Genomic DNA, 19,771 nt, shown 5'->3' with positions numbered 1-19,771 from the left:
CAGATCAAATGCATTTAGTTCTAGTTTCTGATTTTCAATTTTCTTTGCACGCTTTTGACATTTAAATGTTTCGAAACATCAAACCAACTAAAGTATTAGTCAAAGACAACACAAAATGTAGTTTCTAGATTGTTTTTAGATGAAGGTGAAAAAAAGTGAACCAGCTTGTTAGCCTTCCTCCACTTTGAAAATGTTTTTAATATTCCACCAACATGCCAACATCTGTCTACTGCTAAGAGAATTATTCCTGACAACTCCACCGAAACTCACCTCTAAAACATCTGAACTAATCCTTCATAATATGTGCAGGAAACTACCAGTCACAAAGGGCTATTTTGTAGCACAAATAATTATGTTAACATCAGTTGTTATAAAAATGCTACATATATCAAATATGACTTAAATTAAATGTATCCTAATCATTTAATGTCTTGAAATTAGGCCTCTCTCTTTAACAAATTCCTGCTCTTCCTGAAACTCCGCCTTCAGGAAGTCATCACAACATGGCTCCTGTATTAACCCTTTAACATCATTTGTACCTGCATTGGACTGAGAGATAGCTGCTTTAATGAGCTCAGATGATGCTCAGTTCCAACAGGTGTTTGCTAATTGTTGCTGGCTAGTCTGAAGGAGCTGAGTAGAGAGGATTCATCTGTGATGTGGAAACCTGGAAGCTTGGGAATTGCAGCTCCCAGGAGGAGTTATGGTCAGCTGGGTATTTTGCACATTTTTCCATGGGAGATGAAAGGATTTCTCAAACGTACATAAAAAAAATTAAGGCAACACTCCAGGAATGTTTTTGATGGGGGAATAATAAAATAATATGATGAAATGCTCAAAAAAGTAAGTTTTATATAATACTGCTCCTTTAAATCTGTGAACACTAGCAGAACCAGTCAGGAGGCATGTTAGCTTTAGCATCAGTTTTTCAGGTAGAAGATGAACTGTGTTAGCTCCAAGTAGCACTGAGCTGCACACACGTCCATTTCTGCTAATGTTGTTTTTCTAACTGCGACCTCTGACCTCGCCCTGACCAGTCGTGTCTCTGCCCGCGGTGTGGAGGAATATCGTTTCAGGAAGAAATGCATATTAAACATTTCCTCTGTTCATTTCCACAGAGAGCGACTTTGTTCTCCTGCGGTCTCCCATGTGAGGCGCTTTGAAACGCTGCTGCCAGAGGCTCGTTTAAGACATGTTTAATCGATGTGAAATGGAAGTTTAAATCACTTTTTATATCACCTCAGGGTGTTTACACAGTGTGAACTCTACAAAGGTGAAGAATGCGACCATGCTGGGGTTGAGACTCCATAGCTGGCAGGGGAGCTTTTTCTGTGTTTATCCACCGTGTGCCTCTTCACGTTAACACTGCGTACTGATGGAGCTGCGTCGTGGCAGCATGGAGCCCCGAGTGACCTCAGAGTTTGTCTTCAGCCCGAAGGAAAACTCACTGCAAACAAGCAGAGTAGAACAGAGCAGAACAGAGCAGAACAGAGCGAGGTCAGCAAGGAGGAAACAAGCTTCTGACATGTCCTCACCCAGTTAGGGCCCCGCTCTGAAAAAGATACAAGACAAGTAATAAATTAGATTCATACTGGAGCAAAGCCCAGAGTGCTCCACTGAGAATATCTCCTTTTAACATTAATCTCCTCGTGGCTGTGCAGGTCTATGAAGTATGCAAAACCCCCTGAAAAAACAAACAAACAAACAAAACAAACGGATCACCAGCTGTTCGGATCAGAAGTGTCCAAACTTTTTGCCACATGGTCCAAAATTGTGAAGTGAAAAGGACTTGAGGGGGAGGGAGCATAATCCTTTTTTTTCTTTTTCACAAGAGAATTTTGAAAATAAACATCAATCTGCTCAATAATAAACTAACCATGCAGGATCTTATTCAAAGATTTTTTGCAGAAATGGGATCTGTAAATCATCGTAGATCTAAAACAAAAAGATTTTGCACCATCAGGTTGTTCTACTGCAGGGTTTCTGCAGGTTTCACCATCTCAAAGCTAACACTTTTTAAGGCCAATACTCATGGAATTTAAGATCTATATGTCCAAGGAAACATAATAACTTCATCCAAACTTTAACTCACACAAGGTAGACGACCCAACAGCTAGTTAGCTAGAAAGAGTCTGTGACCAGTGAGTCACAGAACGCAAAAAAGACATCTGCGTGACTCAACCTTGAGCCTTACAAGAAAATTTAAGACCTGTGAGCAACATATTCAATTTAAGTCATTGTAAGGCCTTAATTTGATGCATAAATTTCAGACTTTTTAGTGATCGGCGGACATGCTGTCAAGATAAATGTAATTGTTTTTACCTTGACCTCTCACCTTTTCCCTGAACATCCATCTTTCATTATCCTTTTGACAGTTAGTCTGTAAAACTCCACTATTTATATAGCAGCACATAAATCTATTGGTGTATTAACCCAGGTCTTACTTTAAAATATAAATAAAAAAATAAACATCCCCATCATTTAGAACTTTATTGATTTTTTTTGTAAAACATTAAAAACAGCTTCAAAAGATTGTTTCACAGTGGCTCGTAGAAATCTTGTAAAAACATAAAGAGGTGAAAATACTGGAACATTTCCAAACAACACTTAAGTAATGTTCATCAGCTTGGTCCCGTTTGTTCCACAGGTTGCATCATCATCATCATCATCATCATGTGTGACCCAGTATCAGCTCAGAGGAAGGAGAAACGTCAGAGTGGCGGCGGCCTCAGTCCGCCTGCAGCGGGCCGACCAGGTTTCCTGAGAAGGTCCCAGAGTGGAGGTCCAGATCCTGGTGCTGCTTCCAGCTCTCCTCCCTGATCCCCATCAGCAGGCCATCCAGCTGCCAGACACACAGACGGACAACACAGCTTACAACACACACCCACTGCACATACAGTACACACTCAGAAGCAGAGCAGAACCAGAAGATTGGAAGTGTGAAAACGGAGAAAGAGAGCAACTAAGAAGAAGTGGGACGATGTGAGGACTGAAGAGAGTCACCAGGAGTACAGGGACATTCAGCATAAAATGAAGGTAGAGGAAGCAAAGGCCAAACAAACACCGACTCTGATAACAGGGTGGACAGTAAGGAGGGACAGGATGATTTATATAGGTTGTCAAGGCAAGAGATGGAGACAGGAAGGATGTCCAACAGGTTAAGAGGATTAAGAATCAAGATGAAATTGGTCCGACACATTCAAAAAGTGTTAAAAGAAGATGGATGGAGTACTTTAAAAAGTTGATAAATGAAGAAAATGAGAGAACAAAAAGGAGAAGAAGTGCATACTGGGGATCAGGAAGTAAAGATTAGTAAGGATGAAGCAAGAAAGACATGGAAAAGCATGAAGAGTAGAAAGGCAGTTGGTACAGATGATATACTTGTGGAGGAGTGGAAGTGTTCAGGAGAGACAGCAGTGACTTTTTGACTAGTGTTCAATGAGAGAGAGAAGATATCTGAAGAATGGAGGAGAATTATGCTGGTGCCAATTTTCAAGAACAAGGGAGAAGTTACAGAGGTAGAAAGTTGATGAGCCTATCAATGAAGTTATGGGAAAGAGTTGTTAAAGGAAGCTTGAAGTGGGTATCTGTGAGTGGCAGTATAGTTTCATGACAAGAGGTTCTCTCAGATGTTGGAAATAAAGTCTGAGAAGCCAGACTGAGATGGTTTGGACACGTACAGAGGAAATACATCAGTAGAAGGATGCTGAGGATGGAACCGACAGAGAGGAAGAGCAAAGAACAGATTTATGGATGGAGAGAAAGAGAACAGAAAGGTAGTTGGTGTGAGAGAAGATGATGCACAAGACAGGTGACTCACTGTGGCGACCCCTAAGGGGAAAGGTTGAAAGAAAAGGAAGATTTTCATTCCACTTTACAATTACACATTCCTTTGTACTGCTCCATCACGCAATATTCCAGAAAATACATAAAGGTTTGTGGCTGTAACATAACAAAATGTGTAGATGAGGCAAAGGAACTAGGAACTGATCAAGCTTCTGTTGAACGTACGATGGTAAACAGAGAAGCTGGATTGTGTAAAATAATAATTAGGATCTGAACACAATTTCTTCTTGTTTATTTTATCTGCAGTGAAAATTATTCTGAGAAAACGGCAAAAACTCCTCACATGCAAATGATGAAAAGCAAAGAAAAAAAAAAGAGTTGAATGCTTACAACTGAAGGCTAAAAACAAGTTTCCACAATGTATTGGTCTGAAATGACTTGTTAGGTCAAAAGTTTACAGGAAGGGTGTCATCCTCAATGTGAGCAGCAGTATGATGTAAGGCGAGATATGCTCTGTGAGAATACACACACACACACACACACACATCCACACACACAAAGAAAGAGAGAGAGAGAGAGAAAAAGACAAACCTCTTGGGTGTCAGCTAGCACCAGGATGACGTCTCCTTGTTCAAACTGCAGCTGGCCTTCTTCAGACGATTCATTGCTCTCTGTCGCCACCGCCTGGTGGAAAATAAGATACTTTCATTATTTTGTTCAAAGGTGGCTGAGAGATTTTCAATTCCAACTCCATAAACACAAACATTTTGCTGTTCACAGGAATTTTTTGGTTCCCTTGCAATAATGTATTTGGTAGTCAGTTTATGTGACATTATAAAAGTCCTTCTGCTACAGAATAAAGTTTTTGTAAGGGTTTTCCATTTCTCTTAATATCTCAGAGAGTTAAGAGTTTTATCTCTTTTTTTGATAAATGTACCACAAACTTGAGCACAACAGTTCAAACGTGGGCTTTCCACTACTATTCTAAAACAAACATGACAGAAACTTTCTGTAAGAAATTATTTGCACTATTTTTGAGTCATTATCATGGGGTAATACTGTCTTCTGTTTTGGTTGTGTCTGTTAGTCTGAATTATTAATAAATGGCCATATTCATGTGCAGTCCCATCTCCAATGAAAAATATGACACAAACAAAGAACACACAGCTGAGAGATCAACTTTCAACCCGTTTTCACCAAACGGTTAAGAACCTATAAACACGTTTTCACCAGGGATCTTTAAGGTGTATGTACAATTTTAAATTGACATTTGTTATCAATATGACTTTCTACAAAATGGTGCATTTGCAAGTTGATTGTGAAGGAACAGCTCCAGTCCTCTATGGGGCGTCTGACTATCCAATAGAGAGTATATGCAACTTCTTAATTTAAAAAAAATCTGAATTCTCTCTTCTCTTATGATTGGTCTGGTTTTGAACGCAGATATTTTTTGGGAGAACATGGAGAAAAGTAACTTAAGATTAATTTTGTGTTTCCACTGGACAGCAGTGATGTAGACCTTGTAGAGAAAGCCAGGTGGATTCTGAGAACTCAAGTCATCTCTTTCCTCCGTCGTCTCTGGATTGTCCAACGTTTCCATCTGGTCATCCCCTTCAGCAGGTAGCAGAGGCTCTTGGTCTGTGGAGTGGAAGGACTGGCGGGGGGCCGGGACAGGCAGAGGTTCGGGTTTGGCCTCCTCTGACGACGGAGTGCCCACAGCACCCTGGTCGAGACTCTCCACATTATCGGCATCTGCCATATCAGAGGGGCTGGACAGTTCCTGATTCGCCGCCTCAGACTTTGGTACCCCGAATCCAGAGTCATCCGACTGATTTGTGGCGAGCTCCGCCTCCAGGTCCTCCGGACTCTCATTGCGTGTGCTCTTGCTGCTGTTCTCATCGTCGCACACAGATTGCCTCTTGGGTGTGTTCACACCGCTGGAGCTGAGATCCGAGTCTGACGAAGTGATGCTTTCGGATGGGGCGCCGCTCCCTTCTGGGGCGGTGTCTTCTTCAGAAATGTCCTGAGTCTGTTGGACGGGGGAAGTTGGAGCAGCCTCTTTGCCGTTTTGGGTGGAGGAATGGATGGAGACGTGGTCAACTGGGAAAGCCGTGTTGCAGGGGATGGGGTTGGAGATGGCCAGGGACCTTCTTTTCTTTGACTTGCCAGTTGCGCTGTTTGAGAAGAAGAAGAAGAAGAAGAGAGTATTGGATCAGAAAATAAGGGACAAATGTGATCACTTCAAATAAAAATCAGACTGATTCTTTAACACACAACACGGTGCGACTTACAAGCCAAATTAAGGATAGTGAGACAAAGAATTCAACTTGTTGATGTAGAAACAGGAAATTGTGAAGGACATTTTATTGTCCCCATGTCAAATATTGCCATGAGGAGTTAACGACTGTAAATGAGCACTTGCTGACATTTTATTGTACAAAAGTAATATTTCTCTTTAATATTAGTCATATTTGTGGAGAATTTTTAATCCAGCTTGCTGTCAGTGAGCAATACTTAGTGAGTTGGGGTTTTTTTCCTCAGTGCATGTGTGGGGCATGTCCAGTGAGTGGTCAGACAAAACGAGCAACAGCAGGACAATCCTTGCACTGGGGACAATAAAAGGTCACTTCAAAATGTCAAACTTTTTCACAAGTCACAATGCCTCAGATGCCTCAAGTTAAGCAGGAGCGTGGCATTGGCATGTGGGATGCAGGGACGTCCACCAGAGCAGTGGCTGTACGGCTCAATGTCCATTATTGGACCATAGGCCGTTTAAGAGTTTGTTTCCAACTCTTATATTTGACATGCAGCGTTTATATTTTTGCTCAGTTTATATAAAACTTGATTTATTTTCAACTCTAAGAAAACCGGTTTACTGACGAGAAGTTACCATACTATGTATTTATCCAGACTAATTTAACAAACTTATTGCACTACACCTCTGTTAAGGCATCCATGATTTATTTTTAAATAATTACCAACAGTAAACTTTAACTACACAACCCCAGCATTCTTACAATAATTTCTCAGAATTTCCACAATTCCCCAGAAAGTATTTAGTGAAGATGTTTCTCTGATCATTTTTAAATGGTATTAATAGCTGCTTTCTAACCGTTCTATTTTCCCCCTAACTTTTAAGGTTTTCCATTTAAATTCACAATTATTCGTATTACAGACATTGAAAAAAGGGTTCATTATTAATTCTGTTTATCATCATCCTTCTTTTGTTAGTCCAGCGTTTTTCTGACTGCCTGCTAGCTTAGTGTTGGCTGTCCCCCGCTGGACTCACTCACACACATACACCTGGGTGAGCATTGAGAGATTTCATTGAATAAGCCCAACATTAAAAAAAAAATACAAAAAACAAATGGACCACTGCAGTTGATAAAAATTATTTTTTATTTACTTTGTTAAATTGTGACTGCCTCAGTCACGATTTAACGCCACCTATATGAGTTTGGACAGGAGTTCCGTACTGTTACCCGCATTTGGCCACTGGGGGGCGCCAAATTACACCCCTGTGTGTTAGGCATTAGTTTATGGAAGGGCACTCTGCTGCAGTCTCGTACTCCCACACACTCCCAACAGGCTACCCAGAGTAACTCAGTGTATAAGGGAGTCCAGCCTCTCCAAAAGCAGAGCTTCAGATGATAAAATATTTGTGCAGACAGGCTGAGCTGGTGCCTGGTTGGTGTCAGTTGACCTCACACCTGCAGATCAATTGCCTCCAACCTTTGAGGTGAAATTCATCTGCTCCTACAAGGGTGCCGATGCTTCTACACTATAATATCATGAAGTCTTGGTCATTTTTGAACACAACATTGATTTGTGAGAACTCAGCACTTTGGCATTTTCTGTGAATCAGCATTTGTGCTAAAAAAAAAATATTGAATTGTTATACAAAGACCTTCTTCCTTAAAGTGTTTCTCAAAGCGTCTGCTTCATTCTAAACAGTCATAGGTTTAGCAAAATTGAACATAAGCCTAACTCAAACTGGATTACAGCTTTTTACTGTCAGAAAAGAGCTGCTATGCAATGATTTGGGTTATTATTTTCAGGAATTACAGCCAGAGCAATGAGTCAAACACTACATCATGCACCAGAAATCCCCTTGTAATCTTCCTAAGTCGCTGTATCCTGCAGAGCGACCATCTCGCCGAGCCCCTCCCAGGTTTCACAGCAAGAATCTCTTCCATAAACAAAGATCTTAACTGATTACCTAAGCATTGTGGGTTCAGGGACAGCCTCTCTTCAGAGAGGAGTCTCTGCCTTATAGAAGCAAAGCAATGTAATTATTTAAATGTGAGACACTTAAAAGAAGAAGAGTCAACAGCTTTACTCGGTTTTGTGTCCAAAACCACACAGCATCATTCCAATGGAATGATGCTGTGTGGTACAAAGGTCTACATTTGGCAATTGTGTCTCCATTGGCAGTGTGTTCCTCAGTATGTGGGTGTGAATAAGGGCGGATGATGTCATTTTGCATGTGTACTCTTCAGTGGCCAGTTTCTCTAAAATCTATCTGAATATTTTCTTTTTATTGCTCCACCCAGTACATGCTTCTCCACGATAACTGATAAAAGGCTTGGATCTCCAAGGTTTGATCATGGAATTATCAATTTGCTTCTCGCCGTCTACTACGGTCTCAATGATGACTGAACTGATGGTTGAGATGTTGTTCAAGGAATCTGACCATCTAGTTTAAACCAAAGTCTGGTTCATTTTGGGCTTCACAGCAGCCAGGAATAAAACAAATGTTTTCCCCTACCTACTCAAACCCTTGATGATGAAATTTTTGCCTGAGTGCTGAGTCTCCAGTTTCTTCATCACATTGTAAAGTTCCCGGTTTAGCTGTAAAAAGAAGAAACTCAAGATGATTACAGGAGGACCTTCTGGAGTCTTTTGTTCGCACAGCAGGAGTAAGACTTCTTACCACGCTCATTTCTTTATAGAAGACATCTCTCAGATTGGAGATGTTCTGGAACACGGTGACGTAGCAGCCGATCCGACTGCAGACACAGAGAAACCAGATCAAATTCGAACTTCGTCCATGAAACAAAGTTTTCTTTCTTTCCACACAGATTCCAGCTAATCTGAGTCTGTGTTGAGTTACTGCTGCTCATACCTCTGGTAGAGAACAGGCAGCTCCTCCCGCAGCTCGTTATTTATCTCTTCAAAGACATTCTGGGCTTTGTTGAACTCCTCCTCTGCCTGATAAGCAGGATTAGAAAGAATGTTGGGAAAATAAAAAAGTGAAATCCCAGCTTTAAGATGCCATGCTTATTTATGTTACCTTGGTGATTTTGGCTTCGTCCTTTTTCTTGGCGCTTTGCAGAGCTTCCAGGTGGTGACGAGCTGAATCGTAGTCCACCAGTTTGCGTCCCCGCTTCGCAACCCGGTCCTGAAAAAGCAAAAAAAAAATAAAAAATCAAACAGATATGTTGAACATTTGTTGTTGTTTTTTCATAACAATAGGATAAAATGTTAGATGCATGTTTTGATGTGTAAATTAGGATAATTTTTTTTGATTCGTTAATATTCATCAGATTGATAAACATAGAATCTGTTTTGCTTCATGTATTTGTTGAGAAAACAAACAGTGTCTAGAGAATCTGAAACAGATAGGTCAGGCACATCTGTACTGGAAACACAGCAGTGGAACGCCGTTCCTTCCCACAGAATCACCGTCCACAACGACTCCGAAGAAACTTAAATGACAACATTTAATTTCCTTTTGGGATAAATAAAGTTTTTATTATTATTATTATTTTCATTTACCTTGACCTCAGGAAACTGGCTGGTGTAGTTCTCCATGGTGCGGACGAGCTGGTCACTTATTTTCTCCTCAAAGTCATTCCATAGCAAGTCCTCACTCTGAAACACAGCAGAGTCAGTCAGTCCAAAAACTACATTAAAAGAATCATTGAATAGAAACAACAATCTTGAATTTTAAAAGCAAGTCTATCTACAGCCTGAAAACTTATAGCAATATAGCAAACATATAGATAAATGCATAAAATGTAAAAAAGGTTAAAAATTCATCTTGTATTTTAGCATCTTGATTCATGAGGCGGGGGCAGGGGGAGGGGGGGGGGGGAGCTGGACAGAATCCTCATGGCGTCTCATCGTCCACATTCAGCCAAGAAGTTAAACTTTAGTTTCATCTGTTCAGATCACAGATCAAGTTTTCTGTTTCTCTTTCAGAGCTTGAGACAAACTGAAAATGCGACTCACTGCTTTCTTTAGAATTTTTTTTTTCCTTGTCCTGTTTTTATAAAGGCCAAATAATGTGGATTTTGTTTCCCACTAAACATTCTGTCGCTGCTTTAAAACTTCTCAGCAGGTTTAAACTCTGAACTGCATTTGTGGACTTACATGATGCAAGTTCTGTTTTGTTAACATTGCCTGTTTCATGTTTAAAGACGTATCTGTATGGATGGTCAATTGATGACATAACACCTGCCATGAACATGAAGGAGTCTTTATGAATGTCTTTGACTATTGTCATAAAGTGTCATTCAGTAAATAATGACACTTTTCTTTGAAAAAGAAATGCAAAACTTTTGCAAACAATTGAGTTTTTAAAAAAAATAAATCATGCAGTCATCTAAAGCAAAGTTGCTTTAAAAGTTGCATTGAAAGTCAATTAAAAGTGCCGACTTTGCATTAAAAGTGTCATTATTTACCGAATGACACTTCATGACAACAGTCATAGACATTCATAAACACTCCTTCATAGTCTTGATGAAGACTATAAAGGAGTGTCCATAGTCTTCATGATTATGAAGACATGTTGGTCTTATGCACACCTCGTCAAATAAAGTGTTACCAAAAAATGCTTAAAGTTGACAAGAAATTTGAAAGCATCACTTGATAACTATGCTATTGAAAGACTGGAAGATTAATACCTGAACACCAACTGTAAAGTCTTAAAAAATGCAAACATTTTAAAAAGACTTGAATAAATAAGCATTGCTTAGCCTGGTGGCCCGACACATAACACACTGAGGGAAACCTGCATCATTGTATAGGAGTAGCAGAATAAGAAGGTCTATGAACAAATGCATTTTTTTAAATAAATACATTTCAACCACCACAAGTCATTATTCCTTCATTTTCACATTATGTATCATAATGAAGAAAAGCCTCACCTCTGTAATGACAGCGAGGTCGTCCATGCCGTCCCAGTCTGACTCATACACGTCTCTCAGGGTCAGGGACAGTCGCTTGGATGTTTCATGCACAGCTGTGGAAAAGCGTTGCAGTTCTTAGAAAGGTCATCACAAAACTTATCGCTACTCCACCAGCTTCAGCTTCAGCTGCATGGAGCCCTGAGGAGGCATTGTGTCAAACAGCTTGTTGTTTCCTGACTGGGTGAGTCATACATGCAATGCTGCGTCTGCTGATTTTTATTTTTTTATTTATTTTTTTTTTTTAAACAGTTGGCTTTTGCTTTTCTGTCCTGCAGCCCAGCAATGCAGACAGAATTGCGAAAGCCATCAGAATTTAGGAATAGATCAAATTCACTTCTCTTTTTGCCTCACTAGTGAGAGTCGACGTCCAGACTGAACGTAGCACATGCAATGTGTTTAAACTCACTTTTCACCGCTGCGTAGTACGCCTTCACATCTTTAAACAACCTGGTTCCGTCCACCTGTGTCCAGATGAAAAGCAGACAAAACCAAGAAGTTAACCAAAGACACACTTTTGTGTCATCGTTTCCTTGGCAACCTCACATTATTGCTACTATGTTTCAAGTGTGCTGCATGTTGCATTTTGGAGTTTATTTCCCATCAGTAATCAGAAAGTATCCTTTATGTTGGGAAATTACGACAGCATATTAGAGCATATGGTAGATAGAAAAAAAAAAGGAGTAAATTTCTACAGAAGAAAAAAAGCCAAATATTTAGAATAAACTTGAGACATTTTCTAGAAGAAAACTTGGAATTCTCTAGTCTTACAACAAAAAGCTTTGAAACTTTCAGGTTAGTCTCAGAAATGTTCTAGAAAAACAAGTTAGAAGTTTCAAAAGTCAAATATTTTCAACTCTGAGGTCAGAAAATTTCACATTTTTCCCTAGACCATTTCTGAAGTAAATTTGAAAGTTTTTTTCTAGCAGATGTTCAACTTTTTGAGCTCTGAGAATTTCCAAGTTTTTCTAGAAAATTTCTGAGGTTTTTTGCCCAGGTTTACTTCCATTCCCCCCTTTATCTATATTGACAATAGCAAGCTGTTGTAGAAACTTTTTGTGCAGTGGTCTATATTACTGGATAGGACAGCGCCTACTAGCCGCTGTAGCTAGTGACGTGCTAGCAGCCGTTAGCTCTCCTACAGGCACCATTACTATGCATCCAGTCATGTCCAGAAAACAACCCACAGTTTTAATGTGGGATGAGCTGGAATCTGTGGGACCCTCTTTTTTTAAAATTTGATTTCTATAAATATGGCAGAAATCACAGCCAAGTAAATTACAAATGTTTTGATACATAAAATATGTATTCTTTTATATCTCTAAGCAGTTTGATTTCTGTCAGTTCTGTCAAGATGCAAGAGAGGACCAAACAAATTCCTCCTTTATACTGAATAATTAATTTACTTTTAAGTAATTGCTACTGTAGGAGACATAGTTTGTTAAATACTTTATGAAATATTTACTGTATTTGTTAGGAACGTCACAACTTTCTACAAACAAATGAGACAGTTGTTACAGGTTTTGTCATTTATTGAAAACACACTAGTAACAGCATGTCCAGTCCTGGACAATATAGCTCAGAAACTTATTGCCGTATAAATGTTTCATATCAGCGATATCAATAATTCTCAATGGATAATTGTTTTCCCCAAATACCTAAAATATTGCCAAACTGGTGGCGTAACATTTTCTGTCTTATCCATAGTTTTCACTCCAAACCATTGTTTTTTTGTTTTTTTTAAGCAGTTATGAGGCACAGTGGCAGTGACAATTGCAAGCATGCATATTCACACAAAGCTGAAAAAATAGAAAAATAAGCACAAGAGACTGTGTAATATGGGCAAATTTCTAAACATACGAAAAATATAAGAACAGTACAGTTTTTGAATAAATCATTATCAGATTTAAAGAAATGAGCAACTGGCAGAATGATTTAAAATTGTGCACATAGGTTTCTGCATAGAAATGAGAAATGAAAAAAAAACTGAAAAAAAAAAAACAAACAGTAGCAGGGATGTAAACGCTGTGTTGAGGAGGAATCATAGCAGCTGCAACAGTTGAGATAATGAAGTGAAAGCAGCAAGCAAGTCACTCTGTGAACTTCCTTCCTGTTGCTCATTGACACTTTTCTTTACAACAACCCTTTACTTGTTATCTCTCAGAAATACAAAAATTAAACAAAAGAGAGCCTCGCTAAAAGGGCCAACTGGAGAATACACCAAAAGACGCAACAGTTAACAACAAGAGAAAGGCGAAAAAAGTGAAGCTTGTCAGCAGGTGTAAGCAGAGATCACGTTGCTAGCATTAGTCAACAAGCTAATGGTTAAACTAGCTCAAATAGAATAGCAGACACAGATGAACAGATGTCAGTCAGAGCTTCATGAGCCCATAAAAACAAGTAAGTGTCTCCTCCATATTATGAGTGGCAACCTATCCATGGAAATCAATACAGCAGCCTTGAACACAGTTTTTTTGTTTTTGATTTGATGTTTTAAAATAAAGAACTGCTTAGGTTTATATTCCAATAAATTTGGTGAATTGTTTCATTACAGATCAAAAATGCACATTAGAGGATTGTATTGGCAGCCATGCAAACAAGAAAATCACTAACAGCAAATACAACAAAGGACAGAATAACCTATATAAAACCTCAGGAGCTTAAAATACACTTTAACTTGCTTTGTTTACCTCAGAAAATTATACCAAAACACTTGATTTGGTTCAGTTTAAATTAAAACAAATTGGACTGCATTTACCGTAGGTTACCTACACTGCTTTTAAATGTTAGTTATTATTAATAATAGTTATGTTATAAACAACATCCATCCATGCAATTTGTACATCTGCTCAATTAGTGTCGGGTCACAGGGGACACTAGTGCCTAGCCCACAACAATAATAATAATAATAAATAACATAACTCAATTAGTTGAGCTTGTTTTATAGGAATTAGGAGTAGTGGTGCACCGATTTTCTTAATTTTGGGAGACCAGCATTGGACGATTTTTACATGTGAAGCCGATCTTATCCACCGATGTTATCAACCTCGGCAAAGGTCTAAAAATCAACCACTGTGCTTTTCTTTTCTCCTGTGAGAAAGGTTAAACTGACAAACCAGCCGACCAGTTCATGTCTGCACATATACAGTTAACAATAGTCACCCCATTGTTGCCACGTCAGCAACTTTCTTGATATATTAAGCAACATTTCAGGCAAAAATATGGTATCGACCAAAATTGGAATCGGTAAGTTAGGCTTTTTGAAAGATCGGTAATCAGCCAGAAAACTATCAGTGCAATTGCCGATTCTTAAATCACGTTCTAAACAGACACTGGCCACTCTATTGGCCTCTGGACCAAATTTTTATCTTCAGAAATATCTCAATTCTTACTGGAAACAGATTCAGCAGCAAGCTGATGGAAATAATCCTTTAGATATTTTTCCACCACATCTTCTATTAAGTTGAAATCTGTTTGATATAACGTAAAGCACTTTGAAATGCCATGATGCTGAAATGTGCTATACAAATAAAATTTGATTGATTGATTGATTAACATGGAGTACATTGGGCTACACTGAACTCATTGTTACGTCTAGGAAATCAGTTTGAGATGATTTGAGATTTGGGGCATTGTGTATTATCCTTCTTGACGAAGTCACCAGATGGTGAGTAGAGGTGTGGTCCTAAGAGGATGGACATGCTCAGCACCACTACTCAATACACCAGCAGAAGCTGGACTACTCCTACAAGACAGGAAATGGTATTCTGCATACTTTGGTTGTTATTTGACCCACTGCTGACTTTATATGATCTCAGACCACTTTGTGTATTCTCTGACATCAACAAGGCATTTTACTCCTACTCACTGAATATTTATGTTTGTCCAGGAGACTCCCTGGAGGCTCCTGCTGCAATAGCCCAGCAGTTTCAGAGCTACTTAGAGCTCTGATATGAGCACTTGATATGAATAATATTAATACCTGAACACCAACTATGAAGTCTTAAAAAGTACAAACATAAAAAAAAGAAGAAAAAAGCAATGCTTAGCCTGGTGGGGGCATAATACACTGAGGGAAACCCTGCAGATCCTGGTCCATCTGTGGTACCTATGTTATACAAGAAAGGAGCCAAGTTGTGTTTGGCCAAGTTGACCCAAGCAACATTCGGCTTCTATGCACCACAAATTTGGAACAAACTTTCAGAAAACTGTAAAACAGCTGAAATACTGAGTTCCTTTAAATCAAGACTAAAAACCCAGCTGTTTACAATTTTGAACCATAATAAATTAAACACTGACCAACATATTTAATGTCTATAATTTTGGTGATGGTACTCATCAAACTATAATGTCTGTTGACTTATGTTGCATTATGTTTTCTTTATTACTTTGTGATTATATATATATATATATATATATATATATATATATATATATATATATATATATATATATATATATATATATATATATATATATATATATAGACAGAGAGAGAGAGAGAAAAAGAGAGAAACTTAAACTGCCACGTTGCTGAAATGTGCTATACAAATAAACTTTGCTTAGTTTTTTTCCTTAACATTGTAATAAAGTCAGTAAACTAAGTAAAGTCAGTAATTTGACGGGAATCATTTGGCTGACATGAACTAAAAAGCTAAAGATAGACCACCTAAACAAAGCTAAACAAACCACAACATGTGGTGTGTTCAATTATTTTTGTCTAACATACCAAAAGATTCCTCTTCCAGATTTAGTCTGAATTTGCAGAAAACTAAAAACAAAACTGTTGCTTCCTAAATGACAGTAACCTCTTCACACGTCTGCTACAGAGAACTGAAACTAAGCAAAATGAGACGAAAAGAAAAAAGTCCTAGAATATGTTCCAAATCCTCAAATCAAGGCCAAGCTGATTGTCTGAACTTGTGTGTTGGCTCCATTGCAACATCAGAAACAAAACACTGATTGTTTAGTTCCCATGGATCGCTAATCGCAAGAAGATTATTTGTGAGGAGGCTGTAAGACGTGCTGCTGAACTATTAAAGCTAGTTCTTACAACAGACTGGAAACAGCAGTAGATTCTGATTGGCCAGAGGTGAGGCAGTACCTGCTGCTTGTTGAGGTTCTGGAAGCAGAGCTCAAACTGTTCATCTTTGGTCTCCATGGTTTTGCCCAATTTCTGAAGAACCTGGGAAACAATTGGACATTTAAATAATTAATGTGTGATACAGAGTTATAAAGCTGCAAAATCAACATTTTGTCTAGAATGTGAAGAAAAATAGGACAAAGTGCAGAACTGTATGATTCTTAAACATTTATAGTCGACCAGTGACAGCAGGGCTTTTAAGGCAAAGATTTTTTATAGCCTCTGATTTTGCAATAAGTTCACTAATAATGTTAAGTTTTGGTACATTATGGGATTTAGCATCAGAAATCCAAAAACAAGCTTCTTACTTTTTAGCCAAAGACACTTCAAATAGGAAAATCAGGTTAATGTTATTTAGACAATTGCAATGTCATTAAATCAGGATTTCCTTAACCTTGAACATTTATGAAAGTTCAAATTTTACATCTCAGTATATAACTTTGATATAAAGTGATTGTGCTCTTGAAAAAAAAATTTTTTTCCAACAGGTGAGATTCTTCTGAGAGGTTCAAGGAAGCAGCTTTTTCTTAGGAATGCAACGTCTAATCTCCAGGTATTTGTAGTAGAGGTGGGAGTTAATTCCAGTCTATATGCTTAGACTGGAAACTGTTGTTGTTCTTAGTCTGGATTCATATGAAACTAAATAAACGGGATATTTCAGTGGATGACCCATCAGAGCCGATCGCCTGGCGTCTCCACTGCTACCCAGACTCATTGTTCAGAAGGAAACACAAAAAGCCGAGCCCCACATACTGACCTTTAGTGTCTGCTAACATATGGTCTGTTTTTGTTTTTTTTAATAATAGCAAATGGCTGATATTTATTTTATGGCAAATATTGACCTACTTTATCAGCAGATAGAAAATTCCAGCCCAGCTATTAATAAGGTAGTAGATAAGTTGGTCCAGCCCTGCTTACCCTGACACACTGATACTCAAACATGCAGCAAATTCTTAGCCAAACAAGATAAATGTGGCTTTTACCTTCCATTGAATGCAGCTGGTTTTCAGCTTAACATGTAAAACAAAACTTCTGAATTTCCCCCCTGCCCCTATTTCGTTTTTCTGTCTGGAAACATATGCATACATCACATAATCCCTCACCGAAGCCTCTCCTATATAATACGCAACATTGTTGTTTTTCTATAGAGGTGGAGCATCAAAAATCAAACCAGTCAACCACAAACTGAGTGAGAAAGACAGCAACAAGAGGAAGTGAACAGTCAGGAAGTGGCAACTTTTGTATGTCCGCACAATGGAACAGCTTCTAACTTCACAACACAGAACAGAGGAAACCAGTTTTCTTTTTGAGCAGCTGACAGTGAGCAAGTTAGGATTTTCATAAACTGAACTCTGAGAAGATTAAGTGTGGTCTTTTCTCTGGAGGAACAGATAACCTCCATGATGAGCTACTGCATGTTTTAATCCGAGTCAACTGGAGTGAAATAACGGCAGCTGCTGCATGCCCTGCCTGGGAGCGCCCGTCCAGAGCTGCAGTTCTAGAAAAGTTCTGCATCCCAAAAAGATTCAACAGCAGGGCTGGTAGAGATATTCTCCAGCAAACTGCTTCATGACGGGGTTTAACGCCTATTTATGAGAATAAACGGAGACACACAAAATAAAATAAAACAAAATAAAATAAAAATAAATAGCAACCGGTTTCAATTTACCTTCTCCTGTGCTCTGTTCAAGGACTTCTGGACCCGCTTGGCGAGGAATCCAGCTCCAGCCTGGAGGTTCGGACCCACTTTATTCTCGGCCATCTCTCAGCTCAGTTCTCGGCTCAGTTCTCCTCGCGTCTGCCGCTTCCTCGGTGCGACTCGACTGCGGGCTCGGCTCAAGGCGCTGGGAGGTGGAGCAACAAGACACACTTACGAAATAAACAGCAGAGATTAGGACCTGCTCAGCTGGATCGGAGTCATTCTAACTGTCCTCATCATCATCAACAACAACACCAGCGGCTGTCTCCGCGTCCTGTTCGAACTTGTAGGCCCGTTCTGCGAGTCTTCATCTGTCCCAGAAACATTACTGTCGTTGTTGAGAAACTTTTCCCACCCGCGGGGGCTTTTCTTCTGCAGCACTCACCTGGAGGCGACGGCCGTAATTGGCGTTCCTCTAAAGTGACGCGGTTCTGATTCATCAGCGTGACGCAGGCTTAGCTTTAGAATGGGTGGAGGATACCATTAGTATAAGTAAAATAGGAGTTTGTAAAGATTCGTTATCAGCACTGTCGAATGTTGAAAATGGAAGTCCAAACAATCGCCAAAATGTTTCGTCTGAGGTTCTGTTGTGAAATAAACAAAACAGACTCCTGCTCATGTGGGTATTTTGGGTAATGAAAGAGCAGATAGGTTGGCTGGAGGTTGTTACAAAAGTAGTAAAGTGATCTATATCTGAAAGTGTAGTTTGGAAAGAAAGTAAGAAGTTATGGAAAATTAGGTGGTGTAATGAAATAAATGGAAGACATTTATATAAGATACAATATACAATTAATGTTCTAGAGGAATAAAGAGGAGGGAGGGGATAATTATGCATAGAATAAGAACCAATCACAGTTTGTGAATGACACCCCTTTTACAGGTTAGTGTAATTTATTTAACTTTGATTTAACCATAGTCACCACTGAGATTTATGCTGCTGTCTATCGTTGCCAGGTCTCTGTTAAAATTACATTTTTAAAGGAGACCTGGGAATGAACATAAAACAAAACAGTTACAGACATTACATACAAATTATATCATGATATAAATAATTATCGTTACCCATCACAATGTATATTGTGATATGAATTTCATGGTATATCGCACATCAGTCACAGGGAGAAGATGCAAAGTGCCTGCAGAAAAATACCAGGCTGGGATTGGAACCCAGGACCTTCTTGAAGCAAAGCAGCTGGCCGACCATATAACCATACGACCATACAAACTAAAGCTGTCGCTTTGGATTGGCTTTGCAGTATCAGAGTAGTTACCTCAGTGTGCATGTATGGTTGTACTACCACAGACTATGTGGTCAACTTAGAAAAGCTAAAAGTGTCATTTTAGTTATGGCTGAAAATCTAGGGCACCCTGTTTGTGTAAGTGTGTGTGTTTTCTTTTTCTTTTTTTTTTTTTTTTACATATTTTCTCATATGAACATTTAAATTATTTCTGGTAAGGGCACTGGGCAACACAGATCAAACAACCAGACACCCATACTCACACTTAAGGGCAATGTGAAGAGGGTAACTGACCAAACGGTCAAGTGATTAAAGCCGGAGAACCGAGATTTACTGGGACTTCCTTACAAAAATCTTCCTTAATTTCAGTGGGATGTTCCTGGTTAAATAAAGGTTAGGTAAATAAAATTAAAGCTAGAGTACCCAGAGAGAACCCACACATTCACAATGAGACGGCTGCAAGCAACTTTAAAATCTGATACAACTGAATCTTAAATTCCCTTTAGTACATGTAAAGCAAATGCTGCTCTCCAAATATTCTGCATTTTTAGATGTTAACGCTGCTATCTATCACATAAATGTTTTTGAGTTGTTTTTGTTTCTTACATTAAACACATTCTGTGCCTTTGTGTGTTCACAAATACTTGTATTATCACTCTTATGGCTCATTTTTAATGAACTACTACTAATGTTTCCTCAAACCTCCATCTAAATA

General features: G+C 38.9%; 1 protein-coding gene across 2 annotated transcripts; it reads right to left on the bottom strand.

Annotated features, from left to right (window-relative positions):
* Positions 1-2,475: 2,475 nt before the first annotated feature.
* On the bottom strand, positions 2,476-18,298 carry bin2b (bridging integrator 2b). 2 transcript variants are annotated; one of them, XM_044122312.1, is made up of 13 exons: positions 18,204-18,298; positions 17,789-17,963; positions 16,081-16,161; positions 11,386-11,440; positions 10,938-11,032; positions 9,565-9,660; positions 9,080-9,187; positions 8,912-8,997; positions 8,720-8,795; positions 8,555-8,637; positions 5,306-5,960; positions 4,378-4,470; positions 2,476-2,842 (listed from the first exon to the last, which is right to left on the bottom strand). In XM_044122312.1, exons 2-13 carry the CDS (start codon positions 17,879-17,881, stop codon positions 2,729-2,731), a joined length of 1,635 nt encoding a protein of 544 aa, XP_043978247.1. In that variant the 5' UTR covers positions 17,882-17,963; positions 18,204-18,298; the 3' UTR covers positions 2,476-2,728. The 2 variants fall into 2 exon arrangements, with proteins under 2 accessions (XP_043978247.1, XP_043978248.1); XM_044122313.1 differs by having other exon boundaries at positions 17,789-18,211.
* Positions 18,299-19,771: the final 1,473 nt, after the last annotated feature.

This window comes from Gambusia affinis, linkage group LG07 (assembly GCF_019740435.1).
Source record: "Gambusia affinis linkage group LG07, SWU_Gaff_1.0, whole genome shotgun sequence".
NCBI classification, from domain to species: domain Eukaryota; kingdom Metazoa; phylum Chordata; class Actinopteri; order Cyprinodontiformes; family Poeciliidae; genus Gambusia; species Gambusia affinis.
The sequence above is the reverse complement of the archived record's forward strand: the minus strand, read 5'-3'. Positions and strand labels throughout refer to the sequence as shown.

Coding starts and splice junctions, on each gene's coding strand:
- bin2b (XM_044122312.1), bottom strand. CDS start 17,881: ATGGCCGAGAATAAAGTGGGTCCGAACCTCCAGGCTGGAGCTGGATTC. Junction 8,796..8,911: donor CTGCCTGTTCTCTACCAGAG/GTATGAGCAGCA, acceptor CTGTGTCTGCAG/TCGGATCGGCTGCTACGTCA. Junction 2,843..4,377: donor TGCTAGCTGACACCCAAGAG/GTTTGTCTTTTT, acceptor TGTGTCTGGCAG/CTGGATGGCCTGCTGATGGG.